This window comes from Mesoplodon mirus (genome assembly GCF_964341445.2).
Source record: "Mesoplodon mirus genome assembly, chromosome: 7".
NCBI lineage: Eukaryota > Metazoa > Chordata > Mammalia > Artiodactyla > Ziphiidae > Mesoplodon > Mesoplodon mirus.
In genome coordinates, this window is record NC_138983.1 from 60,393,363 (window position 1) to 60,416,528 (window position 23,166).

General features: G+C 46.4%; 1 protein-coding gene across 7 annotated transcripts in view; it reads left to right on the forward strand.

Moving 5' to 3' along the window:
- The window catches only part of LOC309808678 (synaptotagmin-9), a 388,309-nt gene that overhangs the window by 195,246 nt on the left and 169,897 nt on the right, over positions 1-23,166 (forward strand). For 5 of the 7 annotated variants that reach the window (XM_082629228.1, XM_082629232.1, XM_082629231.1 and 2 more), the window contains exon 7: positions 11,853-12,141. In XM_082629228.1, the coding sequence (XP_082485354.1) occupies positions 11,853-12,141 (289 nt within the window). Of the gene's footprint in view, positions 1-8,853; positions 9,425-11,852; positions 12,142-23,166 lie in introns of those variants that run through there. The other 2 variants (XM_082629230.1, XM_082629233.1) reach the window with 2 other exon arrangements.

Sequence of the window (23,166 nt, forward strand, 5' to 3'; positions counted from 1 at the left end):
TCAGAGGACTTCCTGGAAGAAGCAATCCCCAAAGGGCTCAAGCTCACAATAGAAACATGGCCACAAAGAAGCCTTGGATTTCCTGCCCTGCCCCAGCCTCTCACTGATCTTTACTTCATAGTGCTTGGTATCCCCAGGCCACTGTACAGAGGCACACACAAGCACAAATGCAATTATTGTACAGGCGCAGCTCAGAAGAGGCTGGTATGGGGCTTCATGTCCCTCCTAGGCAGGGGGAAATGACTGAGGAGAGCAGGGCCCACGCAGAGCTGGGAGACCTGAGCTTGTGCGTTTCTTTGCAGCAAGGAGCTCTCTGGGTCTTCCTGTGACCCTCAGTCATGGCAGCTCTCCCCTCTAATTTTATGCAAGATTCTACATCCATAAGGCAAGATTCTGCCTTTCCCTGCAGCCAGGAAAGGTGTCACTAGGGGTGACACCCACCCCTCCAGGGCCATGATATGTAGGTTCAAGAAAGGATCAAGGCAGAGATGACAGTATCGTGTGGAGGGTTTGTCAGGGCTGCCGTTTCTGCCACTCACATGTAGGGGTTTTACCTGGATCACTAGCCTGAAGAAGGCTGAGCAAAGAAGATGCAGCAGGACGCAGCGGAGAGAGTCACCGGCTGGGCTGGGGCCCAAGACCCCGCTCCTGCCTCTGAAGCTGCTCCCAGCTGCTTCTCACATGAAGAGTGTTGGCCCGTGCATTCTGTGCTCCTTCCACCTCTGGGGTCTGCGTGTCCCTGGGTCTAAGGAACCGATGTGCCTGTCACTGGGAAAGCGATGTAGCCAGGGTGGGGCCCATACAGTCGCAGACCCCTATTGCCCAGAAACCCAAGTGCAGACTAAGTCTGGAGGACTTTTATTAATGATTTCCAGAGGACATTGTCTCTCTCTCCACCCCTTTCATTTTTTCTGAGTGCCTTTTTCTATGGATTTTCTTTTTTAACAAACGATCTGAAAGGAATTTGATTTTGAGAATTTCCTGAAAAATCTTTTAATGATCAGTGATGTCTCCTGTACATCATAAAACCAGAACTGGCACCCTCGCAGTAGAGGAAATTCCGTTTTGAATTAAATACCAGTACAGACCCTCTCAGTTCACCCCCGAGAGCTCATCATAGCCCTGCTGCTTAGCTGGAGGGAGGGAAGAGTGCAGCAGAGAGAGCTCCCTGCAAGAAGGGCTTCCGGATGAAGTAGGTGTGAAATGAAGAGAAGGGGAAAAGACAGTCTGTGCTCCGTGCATAGTCAGGGGCAGGAAAGGGGGAGGGTGTTGAGAGGCTCCTTCCTGGGCTTACTTCCTCAAGTAACAGCCTATAATCCCATGCCTCAGGCTGTGATAGAAATCTTGATCCTGGGAAGTTCATGGATTTGTCCACAGCTCCAGTGGCTCAGCCCTGTGCTCCTGATAGCATCAAGTCAGAGGTGTCTGGGGGCACATATCTTCCTTCTCCAAACTGCGTTAGCACACGCAGGCCAGCGCTGCCCACCCACCAGGCCCATGTGTGCACTGGCTTGGGATGTGGATTTCTAGTGCCTGATGCTCTGCTGACTGCAAGAACGTTTTTGAAAACAAAACCACTGTCCATTCTATCCATTTAGTCAATCTGGTTGAGAATATCAATTTATTGTGGGAGGAGGGAGAAAAGCCAGAGGTTTGTGGACACTTTGTAGATGCCCACTCAAATATTTTTTGTAGATTCCCTTTCAACTCTAAAAAGGAAAAGGACTAGGACCCTCCCACAGTTGGAAAAGCCTCTGCCCTCTAGTGGCAAAAGGCTCAAACAAATATTTGCGTTGAATATTTGATTCAATGTTTGTGCCTGGAACACTGAACTGGTACCACCCAAGCAGGCGCTCTCTGGGGACAGCAGGTAACCCCCTGGTTTTACTTCCTGGGGCTCTGTTCCCAGAGGGTTAAATGTTCATAGGTCCCAGAGGCCTCACTTACTTTGGAACCTGCTCAGCAGAGAGACCAAGAGTAGGGTCACTGGGGAAGACACAGAACCTAGGTGAGACCCAGCTTTCCCACATATGCTGACAGCCCCTGGCCCTGGGGTCCACTCAGGAGGGAGCCTGTGCAGGTGACGTCATCTCCCGGCCAGCATGTCTTCTCCAGCTGCAGCCACTTCTCTTACACCACCTGAAATCACTCATCCCATCCCACCTGTGGTGCCCATTAATCAGTCCCCTCCCCCCAGCTCTCCACCCTCCACTCCCAAACCTCCCCAAGGTGAGCAAACATCAGCAAGACTTTAGAAACTTCTGGCAGAAATGAAGTTACCAGGGGCTTCCCTGTTGGCTCAGTGGTTAAGAATCCGCCTGCCAATGCAGGGGGACACAGGTTCGAGCCCCAGTCCGGGAAGATCCCACATGCCGCGGAGCAATTAAGCCCATGTGCCACAACTACTGAAGCCTGCGCTCCTGGAGCCCGTGCTCCGCAACAAGAAGCCACCACAATGAGAAGCCCTTGCACCACAACGAAGAGTAGCCCCTGCTCGCTGCAACTAGAGCAAGCCTGCTCGTGGCAACAAAGACCCAATGCAACCAAAAATAAAATAAATTAATTTAAAAAATAAAAAAAGGATTGGGCAGAGACAGAGAGGGGAAGGGAAAAAGAGAAAATATAAAAAGCACATCCAGGAACTAAAAATCCTTAGTTTTCCTTCCCTACAAAGTACTAAGGCAGATGCCTCAACATACCTTAATAATCTCTGAGAGATCCATTATAGCTAATCTTCATAATGTCATCTTATGTCATTAAGAAAATAATAAATGGCTGCAAATAGATTTGAAAGGTAGTTGGGAAGATTTCCATGAAAATAAGGTTAAAAAATGTTTTGAAATTTTCTGGGTGAAAAGAAAATTTGTGCTTTCTGAAAATTGGTTTATGAAGAATGTCTCATTCTCCAGCAAGGATAGAGAAGTGAGGGGTCATGTCCTCAGGCACTGCATGGCTTGTAAAACTGATGTATCCAAGCACTCAGTCTTCATAGGCCCGTGGGCTATGGTGACCCACAGTGAAATTATCTCACATTTGTCCAGCTTTCTAGGAGATGGAAGGCACTGAGCGCTTCAAAATAATATTTGTGGTCAATGCTAAAACCCATTAAGTGGGGCTCTGTAATGGAGCTGAGGTCTGTACATCGTCCATGTGAATTTCCAAGTGTCTTTCAGAGAGCCGGTTAGGTGGTATGTCCTGGCTGTCAGGTGGGAGTGAGCATGATTTAGACAAGGGACCAGTTCTGGAGTCAGTTGTGAGCCCAACCCAAGAGGAAAGCCCAGCCTTTCTTTCAGGAGTTAGTCTAAGCAAGGATGTGTATCTAAACTCTAAGAGCTGAGTGGGAGACATACTGCAAACATCAGCAGAGTAGCAGAAACTGGGTCCTGAAGAGGCATGCTCAATTCTGAGAGGTGGCCTTGCTGGCCATCAGGAGGGTACCTCACTCACCCCTAGGCCTTGGCCTACCTTTCACTCCAACTGTAGATCTTCATTCAGATTTAACTTCCTTGCAAAGCCTTCCCTGAGCCTGAGGAATTTACTGGGGAGCAACTGGCAGACAGTCAAACTGGCTCCATCCCCCTGGCTGCAGTCTGAATGTTAAAACTAGAAGGGGTCAGAATGGAGGGTGTTGAAAACAATGCAGAATCTGGCCATGAACCCGACTCCTCCCTCTCTCTACCTCTCATTTGGTCAGTAAACAAGTTCCGTCAATTGTACATTCTAAATATTTCTCAAAGATGTCTGCAGTGCTGATCACCAATTACCATGTATGTTTTTTTTCCCCACACCACCATTCTCCTTTACCAGCTGGGTGTCCTACAATTTAACTCAGTGCTGACACTGTCTATCTGGAGGTAGCACCAGATCCCACAGGTTCGGGGCTCAGTCCCACAGGACTGCCTCCACTTCGGATGCCAGTCACCAGTCCACGTTGTCATGTCACCTGTGCTTCTGACCATCTGGCTATAAGTCCGTGGTTCCCACAGTCCCCTTCTTGAGTTTGATTAACTTGCTGGAGCAGCTCACAGAACTCAGAGAAGCATTTTACTTACTAGATTACTGGTATATTATAAAAGGATATAACTCAGGAGCAGTCAGATGGAAGAGATACATAGGGCAAGGTGTAGGGAAAGGGCATGGAGCTTCCGTACTCTCTGGGAGCAGCCTCTCCTGAATCTCCATGTGTTCCTCAACCAGGAAGCTCTCCGAACTCTTTATCCTTGTGGGTTTTTCTGGAGGCTTCATTACAGAGGCATGATTGATTAAATCATTGGCCAGTGGTGACTAACCTCAACTTCCAGCCCCTCTTCCCTCCCCCAGGTCAGGGGGTGGAAAGGAAAGCTTCAACCCTTTAATCACAAGGTTGACTCCACTGGCAACCAGCCCCCATCCTTAGGTGATTTCCAAAGCCACCTCATTAACAAAACAAAAGACACTTTAATGGCTCTCATCAAAGAAAACTCCAGGAACAGTGGTGGAAGACCAAACATATGTTTCTCATTATCAATCACAATACCATGACATCCATTTATCTCTCTCTGCTGACACTATTTCGTTCTGGCCCTCCTGATCTCTCCATGAATCACCATAACAGCATCCTCATCTCCCACTTTGAATTTAGTCTTGTTGCCTTTACCTGGCCTCCAGAGACGTCTCTCTGAAACACAGACCTATCTCTGTAACTCATTTACTTGAAACTCTAATTGTCTCTCATTCTTCTTACCATAACATCTAAAATATTTGGTGTGTTCTACAAACTTGGCAAAGTCTGGCCTCTGCTTATCCTACTGAAGTGGGTGCTGCGGCATGCTGGCCAAATCTACCCTTCAGGATAAGGAGACTCATTCCCTCAGTTGTGTGGGTGTTGCCGCTAACAGCTCAGAGCTGAGTCCTTCTCCAGGCCGCGTCCTCAGCCAGAGGAAGCTGCCCTACTCAAGGTTATATATGCTCCTTTCCCAGGAACAGCCCCCACCAAGAAGTGCTTGAGGCAGGGCTGCCAAGGCATCGTCCCTTTGCCTCCATTCTGGACACGTCTGAAGGTCCCGCCTAGTTCCAGAGCTCCTTGTGGGATTGGTTGAGGCCTCTGTTGCAACTGCATTGCAGTTGAACTTCTCTCTTTGCTCACTCATGCTCCATTCATCCCCCCACAGGTATTGTTCCAGAGAGTATACCCCCAGAAATGTCTTGCTTTTGTAGGGGAGCAAAATTTCCCACCCCAAAATCTCTTTGGCATTTGGATTATTTCGAGCTGAAAACAATCAAGGCCCAAGACTCAGGAAGAAACTTTGACCTTCCCCCTAACTGCCTAAAAGAATGCAGATAGAGGACCTCTTCCCTTCGGGAAGGGAGCCATCACTATAGATAACAAAGTATGAACCAGCTGTGACAGACAGAAAGGAACCTAGCAAAGTCTGTTAAAATTTCTCTGTGTCCCTCTGTCTCTACATGAACCAGCAAACATTTGTTTACCAAACATTTGCTTTTTCATCTCCATGTGAATTGCCTTCCTCCCCTTTGATGTCCCAAATCACTACCCCAACAGCTTCTTTTGTCTTTAGCTGAGGATGGTATTTAAGGTGAGGGCTTCAGCCATTCTGGCGAGTTACTCTGTTTTCCTGGGTCGCTCCCATGCACATGTGTTTTTAAATTTTTGTTTGATTTTCTCTTGTTAATCTGCTTCATGTTGATTTAATTCTTAGACCAGCCAGAAGAACCTAGAAGGATAGAGAAAAATGTTTTCTTCCCCACAGGGGGTTGGCTGAGGTCACATTTTAAAGGGTTTTCCTTCTGGCATAAAAGCAGCCAATGTTTTATCTAAAGAGACAGGGAATTAGAGGCCGCTCCAATCACTCAAGCAGGAAACAATGCAATTAGTTGTAAAAGGTTGGAAGATTGGAGGATGACATTAAGGCAAAGAGCTATTGGTGGTGGGGTGGGGGGCAGGAGTGGTGAATAGAAGATAAAGGGAAGAATCTGGGGAAAAAAGAGAAGAGAAGAAAAAAACAGACATCCTGTTCAGATCCAAATGATGAATTCTAGTATCCCGGATGGAATTCTGTTGACTTGGCCTCTGCCTCCTTAAGAAGATAAGGTCTCCTCCTCACAGATTTTCCTGGAGTTAGCCAGCACCCCTCAGTAAAGTGGAGGGTGCAGGGAGCAGAGAAGGCTTTAGAAATCAGGGGGGGGGTCAGTTAATATGAAGGCACAGCAGCAAAAGGACCACCAGTAATGAAGACAGTGAATTCCAAGAGGACCTGGAAAACTGGATGAGATCAGCCTCGGTGGGCTAATTAGGCTGGACATTCGTATGTCCAGTTCTGACTGGTCATTTAGGGAAAAACACCAACTCGGGGCTGGGCTTACAGATCAATGACTAGTGACTTAGGTCCAACCACATTGAGGACATAGTGGTAGCTGTCAAAGGGCTTAAGTTTCCTCTCTCAGGATACCTGGACAGGAAAGCAGATGGATCAGGCACTTGCAAAGGAGAAAAGGGGTCACTGTGCTTGGTCACTGTCCCCCTTAATGAGCTAGCTTATAGCAGTGGTCAAGGCCAGAGGTTAAATGTAAGGAAGGCAAAAGAGCCAAGCGAATGATTTTATCCCAACAGCAGGCTTTCTTTCCATTGAGTAAGGCCTGCTCTGAATAAAGATGGCCACCATTGGCCACTGTATGTCAGTCAAAGCTGTGACTATCTCCGAAATGAGTTTAACTTTCCTTTTTGAAACTTCTGGTCACAAGAACATGAGGGTTTCCACTCTGTTCTGCCCCATGGCTCATCAGTCCTAATGGGTTAGGGGAACCAGCTGTGGGCTTTGCTGCCTCTGGGGTCACAAGAGTAAAAGCTTGCCGACCAAGACCAGGTGTGGGCAGTTAGAGCGGAGAGACCAGGCTTGTGCCTGTGAACCAGGTAACTGAAGAGAGTGGGTGGGGCAGAGAGGGAGCGTCTGCCAGGACTGAACTGAAGGGCTCTGAGGCCAAGCTCTTTGGAGCCCCTTCCAGAGACATGGGGGCAACAGCAGCCTTGGAAACAGCCCAAGGACATGTGCTACAATGAGGCCTCCCACTTTGTTCTCACCGAGTCTCCGTAATTCTTTAGACACCATTAGTATTGAATGTATATTTCATTGTAAAAATAATGTAAACCTGCTATAGAAAACCAAGAAAAAGATTACCCCAAGAAGACACTGCCTCCTAAAAGTTAATCGTGAATTTCACTTCCACTGTATCTTATCCATCTTAGTTCACCGTCTCAAAGTTAGGACTTAAGGAGTTCATCAGGAAAATCAACCAGGACTTCCCTGGCAGCGCAGTGGTTAAGAATCCACCTGCCAATGGAGGGGACGCGGGTTCGTATCCCTGGTCTGGGAAGATCCCACATGCCGCGGAGCAACCAAGCCCGTGCGCCACAACTACTCAGCCCACATGCCACAACTACTGAAGCCTGCATGCCTAGAGCCTGTGCTCCGCAACAAGAGAAGCCACCGCAGTGAGAAATCCGCGCACCGCAAGGAAGAGTAGCCCCCACTCGCCGCAACTAGAGAAAGCCCACGCGCAGCAACGAAGTGAAGACCCAATGCAGCCAAATAAATATATAAATAAATTTTTAAAAGGAAAAAAGAAAATCAACCAGAGCACCTTTAGCATAACACTTTATTCCAAAATGCCAGGCATGAAAAGTTTCCAAAAGAGCATTCTCACTCAGGGAAGGAGGCTGAGTGGGGCAGTATTTTTCATGAGAATTTCAGAGGAGGGATCAGCAGAAGTTCACCTAGATCGGGGAATACCGTTGCCCCTTGATATCCGCGGGGAATTCGGTCCAGGACTGCCCCATCCCCCATCCCCTACCCCTGCATCCCGAAGATACCAAAATCCTGCGATGCTCACCTTCCTTATATAAAATGGCTTAGCACACTTAGCCGTCCATGTCCGCAGATACAGAGGGCTGAACGTCATCAAAGATAGTTCTTGGAAATAGGAGGAATTGTTCTTAAGGATGAGGAGCCATTGTCTGTGATGATCCCAAGAGGCTGGGAAGGAACAATTAGGGGCTAATGTCACTTGGAAGAGAGGTAGAGAGGAACAGCTAATGGGGACAAGGACATGCAAGGGCCACACTGGAAAATTCTTTTAGTGTCTCTTACAGGGACCAAATACAAACCCAGGTGTTCTGACTCCTGGTCAGAGGTCTTTTCCACTTCTCATAGATGCCCCAACCTTCTCCACTTTGGTAGGTGATTGAGAAAGAACCGTGAGTATCCTGGACCCAACCATGGAAGGAGAGGTTGAGATAAGTAGACCTGGACAGCAAAGGCAAAAAATTGGAAGATTTTACAATTGGGTCCTAAGGATGTGATTTATCTTCAGCTGGACTGGGGCCTGCAGGAGTTGAGTCCTATGTATTGCTGGCCTGCAGCTGCAAGTGAAGGGAATTCTGCTACTGGAGACTGAGAAAACTCAAGGACCTCCCCACTAAGGAGTTCCATTTCCTGATGGTTTGGCTCTGGAGATGCCCCTGTATCAGTAATTGTTTGGCTCTTAATGAAACTCTTCTGAGCGTGAATCTCAGATTTTTCAGCTGTCTCCCTGGGTGGCTAGGCCTGTGGCCTATTGGACCTCTCTCCCCAAGAGGCAATGGGCCCAGTGCCCAGGCTGCTCAGAGACCGGGTATATCAGAGCTTTCATTTTTCCTTGCTGTGCCTTTAAGAGCTGCAGGAATGCAAAGAGTCTGGAGGAGGGGTGGGGTCTCCCAAAGGGATTTCTGGGGAAAAGGATCCTGGGAATTTGGGCCAGAAACTAAACTGAGAGTCCAACTCTGAGAAGCTGGGGGTGGTGTGCGTGTTGGATCAGGCCTGTGATTGGACTGCAGAGTTCTCTAGGGAGGAAGAAAACAAAAGTAAAAGGGAAAGAGCTGGGGAGAGGGGAGAGGCCCACCCCACCCCCCATCCCACCCCTATGCACACTCACCCAGGCCTGGAAGAGGGGACAGCCACTGGCCTGCAGAGGGTCCGTGTGTGTCAAAGGTGATAGCGACAGATGCTGGACCCAGGGAGGCCTCTACCCCAAGTCGGCCTGCAGGGCCTCCGGAGACTGACTTGCCAACAGCTGGACTTGATCACCATCTTGCTAAGCAAGATCACGCCTCTGAGGGAGTAACTAGCAGACTTTGCTGTCTGGCTGTTTTTGAAGAATTTTTCTCAGCAGCGGCTAGAAAGCAGGAGACCACCACCTGGACCCTTGAGCCTTCTTCAAGAAGCAACAGCAGAAGAGATTCCCACCCTGGGTGGTTTGCAGGACCATGCTGGCTCTTAGGCAAACTTCTGCTTTCAGGGTTCTGATCCTCACGGCCTTTCTACCCCTGCCGCTGTTCGCCCAGGACCCGGCCATGGTGCACTACATCTATCAGCGCTTTCAAGTCTTGGAGGTAGGTGGCATCTGGGCCCCTGATCTGGGGAACCTGCCTCCCGGAAGTCACTTTATCTTACCCACACTTCCCTACCTACTGGGATGCATTTTTCCAGACAGTGAATGATAAATAGATTGCTAAATGTACACTTAATATTTTTCATAGTCTATGGTTTCTCCCAGACCTTGAGCAGGGCTTTCCTCTATCTGATCTGGCAGTTTTTCTCATCTGTAAAATGGGGACGATAATAGAATTTACCTCTTATGGCTATTCTACAGATTTAATAAATTAATTCCTACTTAGAACATTGCCTGGCATGGTGGTAAATGTCTAAAATATTATTCAGTTGCTCAATTTTTAAAATAGGAAAATTAAACATTTGGTCACGTTTTCTTCATGTTTTACTATATCAGGATGATAGCAGATTTTAGTTTTCGTTATATCTTTTTATGGTGAGCCATTAGGTCACTGCAAAAAGTCATGATATTGGTGTCCTGAGAAGCTCTTAGCTTCTTTTGCTGAACTGGACTTGGTTTTAGAAATGAGCAGATTTCAGCAATGTTAAACAGAGAGAAAGTGTTGGGGCCTTTTTCTCCAAGTGTTGCAACTGCCACTTCATTAAAATTTGCAAAACCCAACATTTTTGCTGCAAGGACAGACACCCAGGGCCAAATGTAACTCTCCCGTGGTAACCTCTGACACACCCTGGTGATGACATTGGCTGTTTCATACTTCATGCCTTGCTTTTGTACAAGTTAAATTTTGATAAATTATTTATCTTCTCTCAAAGACACGCTTATCTCCAATTTTCTATATTTTCCTGAAAACTCTTCAAGTCCAAACTGTTTGGTTACAGTCAGGGTAAAACAGTTCCTCAGAGCAGGCTTCACACGTTTCCTAACGTCCGGCGTTCTGAGGCCAGGAAGCCATGGATGAAATGTTCCCAGGCCAGTGGCCTCTTGTTGCTGCCTCATTTGCTCTCTCCTCAGACACCTCCTGCCCAGTCTCACCTCCTTAAATGTGCCAGAATTACTCTCAACCATGGTCCCTCTTCATTTACCACCGACCTGCCTTGGGGGTCAGCGCCAGTCACATCCCTGCAAGCTTTCCCAATACTCGAATCTGTCTGCAAACAAGGGTATCGAGTATAGACTGATACTTTCATAGTTATGAATGTGGATTTTAAAAGATAGGGATATGATTTATATAGGTCTTCCCACCCCGATCGTGGAAACCTGGGTGGGAAGTTGAGTCCCCAGGTGCTCCACCAGGCCAAGGCAGACACTTAGCAACAAAGTGATGCCATCTCCACACTGAGGGATTTGTGTCAGAGGGGTAAGGAAAAGAGGATAGACTTAGACAGTTTCTCTCTCCTCCCTCTCTTTCCCTCTCATCCTTTCTGTTTCTCTCTCCCTCTCTATTTCTGTCTCTCTCTCCCTCCTTCCTTCCCTCCCTTCCTCTCACACACTCTCTCTCCCCCCACCTTTCTCTCTCTCTCTTTCATTCATCAATGAGCAGTCTTATATCCTGCTGTTTGGAGTATATATTAATATTTTTACAAGTTTTGTGGCGAGCATTTTGGTAAACCGCCAAATGGTCTTTAAGTATACATGCTGTTTGACCCAGCAACCCCTCCCATTTCCATCCTTCATTTACTTATCTTTCATTCAGCAAGTATTTATTGAGTACGACTGTGTGCCAGGCCCTGTTCAAGTGCTGGGGATGGAGCTCACATCTGGAAATGTATCCTCAGAAAATAACCAGAGAAATACACAAATATGTAAAGACAAAAATTTTCTTCAGCATTGTTTGAATGGCAGAACATTGAAAACTACATAAATGTCCCTTAAAAAGAGTCTAATGGGGGCTTCCCTGGTGGCGCAGTAGTTGAGAGTCCGCCTGCCGATGCAGGGGACATGAGTTCGAGCCCTGGTCTGGGAAGATCCCACATGCCGCGGAGCGGTTAGGCCCGTGAGCCATGGCCGCTGAGTCTGCGCGTCCGGAGCTTGTGCTCCGCAATGGGAGAGGCCACAACAGTGAGAGGCCCACGTACCGCAAAAAAAAAAAAGAGTCTAATGGAATAAATAATGGGATGTCAATTCGATAGACTTGTGTCATTAAAATTATGGTATTGATATATATTAATTGGTATTGAAATATGTTCACAATATATCAGCAAGCTAAAAATATAAAACATGCATGTAGCAAAATCACATTAAAATATGTTTATATATACGTATGACTACATGCATGGGAAAACTTTTAAAGATTTGTACACTAAAGTGTCAATAGTCCTTTGAATTAAGGAACTGTGGGTGATTTTTATTTCCCCCCCTTTTAACTATCTGTATTTTAAAAGTCTTTTTCCTGTGAACGAGAGCTGTTGATGTTACTTGGGCAAGTTAAATAACTGGCAATAATTTGGGAATTTATTTTCTGACTAAAGCAAGGACTGCAGAAATGTACCCAAGCAACGAGAGAATACATTGAAGATTTCCGAGAGTTCTCGAAAAACATATCCGTTATGCTGGGACGATGTCAGACGTACACAAGTGAGTACAAGAGTGCGGTCCATAACCTGGCCCTGAAAGTCGAACGTGCCCAGCGGGAGATCGACTACCTGGAGTACCTGCGGGAGGCTGAGGTGTGCACAGAGTCAGAGGACAAGATGCTGGCAGAAAAGCAAGTCCAAGGAGCTGAGGAGGAGAAAAGGATCCGGACACTGCTGAATGCAAGTAAGAGAACTGCGTCTTTTATTACCCCTTCTGGGGACTTTCACCCTCGGAGACAGCTCCCACACAGGTAGGGGGTCTGACCCAGTAAGAACTGGATATGTGCTCTTGTGGGCATGTGCTGGGAGAGAAACCTTATTGGGGCACATGTGTCCAAAGGAAAATCCATTCTCAAAAAGCAACTTTCCCTTTCCCAGAGAGTTCATAAAGCCCCCATAGAAGATCAGGTCTATGGTGTTAGAAGTCAGCCCAGGAAGGGCATCTTGAGATAGACCTTGGGTTGATAGAGGTGTGTGGTCCCCTGCCATGAAGAGTGGCAGGTTGGTGTGTTCTCCCAGTGCCCTGGGAGTAGGGAGAGGCTGGAAATGTGCCCAGAAACATCGTGAAATTGGACATGGCAACGGCCAACCCTCAGGGCCAGGAACTACAGTGAATTATTATTGTGTATTCTGTTGGGATGATGATATATTCAAGGTATTTGTCTCCAATCTTGGGATCCATCAGAATCACTTCCAGGGCATTAAGAATAATGGTTAGGAGCTCAAATGATAATAGCAAGTATCCAGCAACAAAAACATAAATGAGAAGGAAAATTTCCATTTCATTAAAACAATGAGGGAGACAAGTCCCCCACCTCAGAGGCTGTATTCTGAGATGGTTTCATTGCAAATAGGAAAACTTTATTTATATGCTAATTATGCCTGCCCCAAATGTAAGAAATTTCATCAGTTAAATAAGACAAAAGCTGAATGCTGTCATTGGGGTAAGGGTTTCACGTATCTTTCCTTTTTCTTTCTTTTTTTCTTTTTTTAAATTTATTTATCTTTGGCTGCATTGGGTCCTCATTGCCGCGCAGGCTTTCTCTAATTGCGGCAAGCGGCGGGTGGGGGGTGGGGGGCACCCGTCGTTGCAGAGCACGGGCTCTAGGCGTGTGGGCCCCAGTAGTCGTGGCACGCAGGCTCCAGAGCTCAGGCTCAGTAGTTGTGGCGCACGGGCTCACTTGCTCGGCGACATGTGGGACCTTCCTGGACTAGGGATCAAACCCATATCCCCTGCATTGGCAGGTGGATTCCCAACAACTGTGCCACCAGAGAAGCCCCTCATATATCTTTTCAATGTAATCCTTGTAAAAACTCCATGGGTCTTCCAAAATGAGGTGACATTTGATCTGACTTTTGAACAAAGAAGCTAGAGAAGGATGAGCAGAGGGCGCGTTAAGTGAGGGTGCGGCAGGTCAAAGGCAGGTAACACTTCCATGTGTAGATCTGCAGTGATGGCTGAGTGGAAGCTGTGTGGGGCAGGTGAGTGCAGGGAAGCAAGGCCAAAGGGTTCAGTAGCACCCAGATAGTGAAAGACCTTGCATGCTAAGCTAAGGGGGTTGAACTTGACTGAAGAAACTGTTGAGAACCATTGAACAATTTTAAGCAGGGGCATGACGTGCAGGAAGAGGATAAGACTAGAGAGAGAACACTAATCAGGGACATACTGCAATAAATTGGTCAATAAGTGATGGTGTCTGCATGAAGTGTCAGGGAGATGGAGATGGACAGATGGATTTCAGAGTCACTGAGAATTGGAATACACGTGGCTTTGTGATGGATAATTGAACGTGAAAAAGGAGTGAGAGGCATGCGTCCAGGATGCTTCCTGGGTTCTTGGCCTAAGCCATTGGGTGGTTGGTCCGAAGTACACTGAGAAAGGTAACCCAAGAGGCGTTGTGGAGCACTTGCTACTTTACTGTTTCTGTTTTTGTTGTTTTTTTCGGAACACTTATTGCTCTGAGACCTTCTAGTTCATTTCTTTGCTCAATGCTCATTTTCTGCCTCCCCATCTCGAGTGTCAGCTCTATGAGAGCCTGGATCCTGCCTTTCATGTTCGATGCTGCGTGCCTAGAATAGTGTCTATGTTCAATAAATACTTGTTGGTGAATAACTAAGGGGACGAATGAATGAATGGACACAGGGATTGTTAGCACAGACAGAAGGGTTATTAGGTTTTGGCAGAAAAGAGAAAATCTTATCTCTGAGTCAGAAGACAGAGAAGAGGGTCCCTTATCTATATTATGAAGCACTTAGTCAAGTTGGTCAAGTGAGTGGTCCTTTTTGGCCCTGTCTTGAGATGAACCTCCTCCTTCTGAGAGGGAGCAGCTGGGGGTAAGCATGGGACGAGGGACTGGGGAAAAAGGCAAGGATGAGCCAGTGGAAAAGGAACAGCTCCCTAAAAAGCTGATGGGGAGGATTGGGTGATAAATGTAGCCTGAGCTAGAATGTGCTCTCCCCAGGGGTGAGGGAGGACCCCAAGCCTGAACGATGGTGCTGGATTGGATCTCTGAGACACTCTAAGCCCCTCAGGCCTTGAGGTTGCCCCTTTCCACTCCAGCTAGAGCTCAGCAGAGGTCCTGAGTCTGGATTTTCTGCTTTTTCAACGCTTGTCCTCTGCCTCATCTCTCAGACCCTGGAGGCCTAAAATATTCCCTCTCCCAGCTCCGTGGTGAGTGAAAACTCTTTTGACTTTTCAGTGATGGCTGCTTCCATGCCTGTTGCCTCGGGAGCCCTCTTTTGATGATTTGTCAGTTTATGATTCAACAAGCACTTTTCGCCTCGACTCTTGGAGGGGCCCTGTGCTCACAGCAGGGACAGAGGAAGGAGTGGGACATGTCTGCGTCCTGCACTGGCTTTCTTACAGCTTCTCTCACCTCTGGCTTTGCCTCCTACTGCTCTGTGCTGTCTCATAGACCTTCCCACAACACACATGGAGGTAGAATGTTTTTGCCATTTGGCATCAATTATCAACAGCCACAAAAAACCCCTTCAAATCTCAGCCTTTTATATGAGGAAGACCCTTCAGAAAGTGGCCTGAGCTGATCTCCATCTTCTTCTCCCATAATTTACCCACATGCAGTAGCAATTTAAACAAATAAACAAACAAATATATATGTATATATTTTTTTCTACCCACCTTTTATGTCTCAAAAATTCTGTGGGTTCTCTGTAAACACTTCTGCCCACCTCCCCAGCTCCCCCTCCCCGCCCCTCCAGACAGATTGGCCCCTAGTGCTCCTGGAGCACCTCACTCAATCTTCCAAGGCAGCATTAACTCTCAACCACGCATATCTGTGTGTGTTTGCCTCCTCAGCCAGACCATGAATATACTGACGTCTTCACTCCTGTACTCAGAGAGCCGGGGTCAGGGCAAAATCATCTATAGAAGAGACACTGATGGCAGAGACCCCTCAGAACTTGGTTAGGGAAAGACGAACCTGTAAACAATCACAACTGCGTGATTAGTGCCCTCTGACCTATTATTTCCAGAAGTTCTGTGCCCAAGGATGGACTTTGGAATGCCAGTGTATCCCCCTTCCATGCACTGTTTTGTATTTTACATACTGTGCCCATCCCCCATGGTTTTGGCCGTGTATCTTAGTAACTATGCCTGTATTAGTTATTCTAATGCTGTGTAGCAAATCACCGCAGCTCTAGTAGTTTAAAATAATATACATGTAACATCTTAGAGTTTCTTTGGGTTCAGGCATCCAGGCACAGCTTAGCTGGATGCTTCGTTCAACAGTCTCATGAGGGTACAATCAAGGTGTTGGCTGGGCTCCATTCTCACCTGGAGCTCAGGGTCCTCTTCCAAGTTCATTGACGTTGACAGAATTCACTTTCCTGTGGTTGTAGGGTGAAGGCCTCAGCTTCCAGAAGCCGCTCCTCTTCACAGGCAGCTCACAATGTGGCTACTGCTCCCTCAGGGCCAGGAGGAGAGCGCCTCTCTTTGGGAAGTGCTCAGTCTCTCTTTTAAGAGTTTTTATCTGATTTAGGTCAAGCCCACCCATAATCATCTTCCTTTTGATTAACTCAAAATCAACTGATTTTGGACCTTAATTATATCTACAAAATCTCTTTAGCTTTGTCTCATAATGTAACCTAGTCAAGGAGGACAGTCGTATTCACAGGTGCAGCCCTCACTCAAGGGGAGGGGAGTATGTAGGGCATGACCACGGGGGTGGGAACCTTAGAATTCTGCCCATCCCAGCCGGTGCTGTTACCTGTACCCACCTTCTTCCCACAAGGCTCCCATCTTCCTATCTTCTAACCTTGGTCGCTGGGACTGTGCCGGCTGTGAAACTTTCACTAGAATCCTTGGGCCTCAAGTCAGCATCCTTGTGTGGGCAAATATGGGATTATGGGCTAGGGAGGGTCGCCAGAGGTCACATCAAGAGTTTCATTCATACATACATGCCATCTTAGAGAGTGTTTTCAGAAAACCTAGAGAGAGAAGGTAACATAACTTCCTTGGTAAATTCAACATTGTGTCTTAGGAGATTTCCAGAAAATTCTAACATCAGTCTAAATGACTCTCGTTTATTCTAGGAATATTTATTGGGCGACTACAAAGGGCCAGATACTGGGGATAATAAATAAGGTAGAGTTGCTCTGTAATTAAACCATTTCCTATAGAGCTGTTCTCAAGTCTTCAGCCTTTATTGAGAGATGATCCACAAATGATGTTCACGGGAGGACCACAATTCCAGGGATGTTTGGGCTAAGGTAAAATTCTTAGAATCTTAACTCTAACACATACAGACTCTCTCTCCTCCTTTCTCTCTCTCTCTCTCTCTCTTTCTCTGTCTCTCATGCACACAATTTAGAATGCAGTGACTGAAAGATATTTGGATACAATCTAACTTATATTTTAAACTCATTCCAAGTCTTTGGTACTATAACTGTTATAAGTAAAAAGAAATTTTGCATTGCACTTGGCAACTTATGGCAAAGCACCACTGGCTCAGATACCCAGATTGAGAATTTATCCAACTAACAGTCTTTGGCAGATTCCACAGGCTGTATTCATGGGTGGATCAGAAGAGTATTAACCTCTTCTTAACTTGTAAATAGCTTGTAAAGAAAAATTCTCAAGGCAGTCAGAATAAGCCATTATAGCATTATTTTACTTCCTGTTTTAGTCCCGCTCCTTTATTTGCAAGGGTGCATGCAAATTACCTCCAGTAACCCTCTCCCTGCTGAAGTAAGTAACTCATATCCTTTGTTAGATCATGTTGTAGAGGAGAAAGTCTATTGCTGCAAATTCAAATGCCTCTGGGGTCCATTCAGGTATAAATGTGTGTGCCTCATACTGAAAGCCATTAAAAACTAAACAAAATAAAAAATAAAAACAGGGCTTCCCTGGTGGCGCAGTGGTTGGGAGTCCGCCTGACGATGCAGGGGACACGGGTTTGTGCCCCGGTCCGGGAGGATCCCGCGTGCCGCGGAGCGGCTGGGCCCGTGAGTCATGGCCGCTGAGCCTGCGCATCCGGAGCCTGTGCTCCGCAACGGGAGAGGCCACAACAGTGAGAGGCCCGCATACGGCAAAAATAAAATAAAATAAAATTAAATTAACTTAAATTAAAATAAAATAAAAACATACGAGCGTAAAACCCACTAGAAGCCAAATAAAACATATTTATGAGCCAACTCTCAAGGTCCATTAGTTTGCGATGAGTGGAACAAAACATTAAGAGATATATAACTCTAAATTGCAACAGAGGTATCTCCCACAAAGGAGGGCATTGAGGGTACACACAGGTGTAAGCGCAGGAGAGTATGAGAGTACTTGTGTGCGCACACACATACACACACACAGAAGTTACTGCATTCGCAGAGCAGCAGTGCCAAAGGTGTATGTACAGCTTATCCTATGCTGCCTCTGGGACAGTCCCATAGGTCACTGTGCTGGGTTCAGAAAGGCCAACGGACATAGTACTCTTCTGTGTATCCGGCCAGAAGGTCCGTGGTCTATGAGGATACCTCCAGGACCATCACTACAGGTATTAATAGAAGATCCCAAAGTTGTTTTAGCTGATGGCTTTTGGCTCCAGGTGTAGTGAACCTCCCCATTCATTCTCTTTCTGACTCATTCATTTGTTCATTCATTCAACAAATCTCTAGCTGAGTTCCATATATACGTTGGCATTGTGCCAGGCATTAGAGATGGAACATCGAATAGGATAACATTCTTGTCCTCAAAAAGCTTACAGCCAAGTGGGGAAACCATCCAAACAAACACAGAATAACAGGTGGGGTGATGCCTGTTCTGATGGAGGGTGTCACAGAAGCACAGGGGCAGGGATTCAGTAATTAAGTAAGGTCAAGGTTGCCATGGAGATGGGGATGGGGGAGACCATGGAATCTGGAATGTGACCCTCAAGCCAAGTTTTAATGTTGGAAAAGAACTAATTACACGGAGAACAGAGTAAAGGGCACTTCAAGCAAATGACCAGCATGTGGATGTACAAAGGCCTCATCAGGCTTAGGGTTCAGTAGACCTCAGGTGTAGGGAGAAGTGGAGAGGAGATAAAAGAACCAGACAAGACCTGAGCTCCTTTGTGCTGAGCCTCTTCACTTTCTAGCTGTGGGGAATGAAAGTAATATGAATAACAGTAGCTAATAGTTATTGAGCGCTTATTATGTACTGGGTAATCTTTAAGTATTTTCTATGTCTTGTTGGATTATATCAGCTAATTCTCACAACAAACCTGTGTGACAGGTATTATAATTAACCCCCATTTTATAGATGTGGAAATCAGGGCACTGAGTGAATAAGTCATCTGTCCAAGGTCTCACTGCTAACTGATGCCAGAGGCATCAAGGCAGGCCAACTCCTACATATACTAACCTTTCCCATCGTGCTGTTTTGCGTAACAGTGGTAAGCAGGGGAGTGTCCGGGCTCAGATGGAGGTTTTGAGGAAGATCATCTGGCTCCAGTGTTCAGAATGGACTGGCAGTGGGGGAGTTTGAGTGCTCATAGCAGGGAGAGCCTGGGCCAGGCCGGCCATCTGCAGAGCTGTCACAGAGGCCCTCAGGTAGCAGCCCTCGTCTCTGAGACTAAATACCTGCGCCCAGAGGCATTATTATTGTGGGACATGCATGAAGACCATGTCAGACCTCTTAGTTGTTATTTGATGATGATTCCTACTCACAAACAGATTGCTTTAAATCATTCTTCCAAATCCTGTCCAAGAAGTGTCAGTTCCCCCCTCTCTCCAACCCTTGGTTTTTAATTCCCTGCCTTTTCTTCATTTATTTATTATTTATTTATTTATTTACGTGGGCCTCTCACTGTTGTGGCCTCTCCCGCTGCGGAGCACAGGCTCCAGACGCGCAGGCTCAGCGGCCATGGCTCAGGGGCCCAGCCACTCCGTGGCATGTGGGATCCTCCCGAACCGGGGCACGAACCCATGTCCCCTGCATTGGCAGGCGGACTCTCAACCACTGCGCCACCAGGGAAGCCCGAGGTAACTGTAAGTTTTGAGCACAGCAACTTTTAACATTTCTCAGCTTAGTCTTGTGCCACTACTGCCAGTTCCCATTCACATGATGCTCTATGCTGTGTTGAATCCACTATTCTGAAAACATAAAATATACTCCATGCATCTCTGCACTCTTCATGCTGTGTTCCCCAAGTCTAACACAGTGCCTGGAACAGAGTAGGGATCGGTATTTTCTGACCTTGAGGAGTAGTTTCTTGGAAAGTGAAAGCAACTGTTTGCCAGGAATTCCATTACGCTTCTTGTATCTGATATGTTATCCAATGCCCATGACAACTCTGCTAGGTAGATAGTATTATGACTTCTTTTCAGATGATGAAACTGTGTCTCAGAGTTTCATGTAGCCCGATCTTCCTCCCACTTTCCTGCTACGCTGAAGAGTAAGCACCACTCACTAGACACACTAGATTCATCTCAGTCTCCCTATCTGCTCATAGTTCCCTTACCCAGACCCCACACCAGGTATCTGCCACAATAATGCTGCATGACAAGCCACTTTGAAAGTTAGTGGGTTAAAACAATCATTGACTGTTTCTCAGGAGTCCACAGAGCAGCTGGGCAGTTCTGTTGGCCTGGACCAGGCTTAGCTATTCTTGGCAGGGCTTCCTAGTGCATCTGCAATTAGTGACACGTTGCCCAGGAGATGGCTGGTTGAGGATGGCCTCAGTTGCAATGGCTTGATTCTTCTCCACATGACATCTGATCTTGCAGGAGGCGAACCTGGGCTTGTTCTTGTGGTGGAGGCAGATGTCTGAGGGAGAGGGCACAAGCACACCAAGGTCTGGTCACTTTCACCATGTTCTTTTGGCCAAAGCAAGTTCAAGTCTGGCTCTGAAGCCCATCCTTCCATAGAACCTCTAGTAGCGTCCATATGAGGCTTTTGGTCTTGCTGCTTCTGGAAAGAGGCAGCAATCAAGATGGGTTTTTAGGGACTTGCCTGGCGGTCCAGTGGTTAAGACTCTGCCTTCCAATGCAGGGGGCACGGGCTTGATCCCTGTTCAGGGAACTGAGATCCCACATGCCGTGTGGTGTGGCAAAGAAAAAAAAAAAGAAAAAAAGATGGGTTTTTAAATATGCAAATCTCTATAGGAAAGCAGTGGATGGGGCATTAGTGTGATTGATGGTTTTGAGGGGAGACCGAAGAACCGGTGAGAGGGCTGCTGCAAAGTTCAGGATGAGGTGGGCAGCTGCTATACCCACACACTTTGAGAAAGGATAGAGAGAACAGTGGGATTGATTGCACAGGAAGAATCCATGGCAACGTGCAAAATGATTCTGTTTTCTAAGCAGGCACATGGGAGGATGGTAGTAACCACACCTAGACATTGAGAACATTTCCATCCTTTTTAGTTTGGGTAAGAATATTACAGGAAAAAATTAACCCAATATGCAAAAAACAAAACCCAGCTTAGTCTTTAAATAAAAGTTAAATAAAAGCAAGAAGTTCATAATTATAAACTTGGAATGCTTAAGATGTTGCAACAGTTAGATAACTAATGCAAAACAGAGGCTGTTGGATCAGAAGTTCCCTGGAGGACTGCCCAGTTCTGTACCTCGCTTTACATGAGTATTTACCAGCCTGGAACCTCTAGGGCCACAGCTCTCAAACTTTTATCTCAGGAACCCTTTACTTTTAAAAAATTATTCAGGACCCCAAAGAGTTTTTGTTGATGTATATCTCTTAGCATAGTCATAATTAAAATAGAGAAATAGTATTATGTGCCAGAGGCTATTCTAGGACAGGATGTCCAGCAGTGAATATAACACATTGGATAAAGCCCTGCCATCATAGGGCTTACATTCTATTGAGGGGAGTCAAACAATTAATATGTTAGCAAGGAAGTTTATAATATGTCAGAAAGAAGATAAATACTGTGGAAGAAAAATACGTAAGATGAGGTTATGGAAAGCTGTGCTCTTCTGAAAGGACACATCCTGGCTATGAACTCCAACTGTAGGTAATTCCAGTGGAAGCAGTGGACTCGCTCCTACTCACAGGTCTTCCCAGCTTCCACGCACTCCATGCTGTTGAGCAACACCCAGCCATGCAAGTCAACAGCCATGTTTTCTTTCTCACACTCTATTGCTAATCACTAATAAAGGGAAGCTGGCAGGGCTCTGTACTGGGTGCCATGAAATACTTTTAGTGTTGGGAACCTAGAAAATCCTTTGAGGTGGATTTACTAAAGAGTTCTGTGCGACTCACCAAAACATGTAGAGCATGTATTGTATGCCAGGCCCTGTTTAAGCACTCACCCTGGATTCTCAGCCCGTCTGCAAAGCCAAATCCTCCCATGGCTCACTGAGTACCATTTCATGTAAGCTGGTCTTCCTGCCTTCCTGCTATCCAACCACCCAGGCATTCAGACAGTGAAATGGCACCTGCTAATGTCCACACATACTTCTTGTTATTTGAATCTATTTGATTTCCAAGTTGGCCTAGCATGAGTTGGGGTAGCAACTGACTAATACTGCATTATCTGAATCTAATTGGTTCCTGAGTTTGAACAGTAAGCAGTAAGAGTTTGAATAGTGAGGGAGATGTGTACTGTGTCTCAGGCACTGTGGATAAAAAGACAAGGCACAGCTTCTGTCTTAAATGCTTGCGAGGAAGCAAAGTGAATAGGTGATTACAATTCAGCCCGAAAACTGCCACAGAAGAGGGCTGCACAGAATGCTATAGGTACACAAGAAGGAGCAACTAGCTGCTATGCAAGAGTCAGAGACTTTTGTTTTAAGGACAAGAAGATGTATCCTAAGTTAGTGAAGATGAGCTAAGGAAAAGTAGGGGCAAAGTTTAAAACTTGTGAGAGGCCATGGCAAGTTCAGTGACTAGTAACTAGTCCAGTGTGGTGGGCAAATGACAAAAGAGGTCAGATGAAGGACCTTGGGTACCATGCTGACATATCAGAAATATATCCTGTGAGGGGCTTCCCTGGTGGTGCAGTGGTTGAGAATTCGCCTGCCAGTGCAGGGGACACGGGTTCGATCCCTGGTCTGGGAAGATCCCACATGCCGCAGAGCAACTAAGCCCGTGCACCACAACTACTGAGCCTGTGCTCTAGAGCCTATGAGCCACAACTACTGAGCCCACGTGCCGCAACTACTGAAGCCCGCGCGCCTAGAGCCCATGCTCCACAATGAGAGAAGACATTGCAATGAGAAGCCTGTGCACTGCAACGAAGAGTAGCCCCTGCTCACCGCAACTAGAGAAAGCCCGCACGCAGCAATGAAGACCCAACACAGCCAAAAATAAATGAATAAATAAATTTATTAAATAAAAATAAAAGAAATATATCCTGTGGGCAAAAAGCATAAATGGCCCTAGTTTCCAGAACACTTAAGTCCACATTGACAATTTTATTGTAATAGCTTGAAGCTTCATAACTGACTACTCATCTGAGAGCTGTCATCTTTGACATCCCCATGTACCTGTCACTTCAGAGGTATTGACAAATGTTTATTAACATGAATACAATTCAGGTGGTTGAAGAAATCAAGATTTATAACAGAGAATTTCAAGAAGCAGTCAAAATATGCATGGCTTTACAGAGATTCTCTTATTTTCAGTGAATTCATCACTTTTCTTCCCAGTTAAATCTGACCTTCCTTCCCTGTTGCTGTCTCATGCATTCTATCACCCCCAACTGTTGTAGGAAAATGGGGCACGAGAGGATGGTCACGTCCGAGGTCTTGGGCAAGT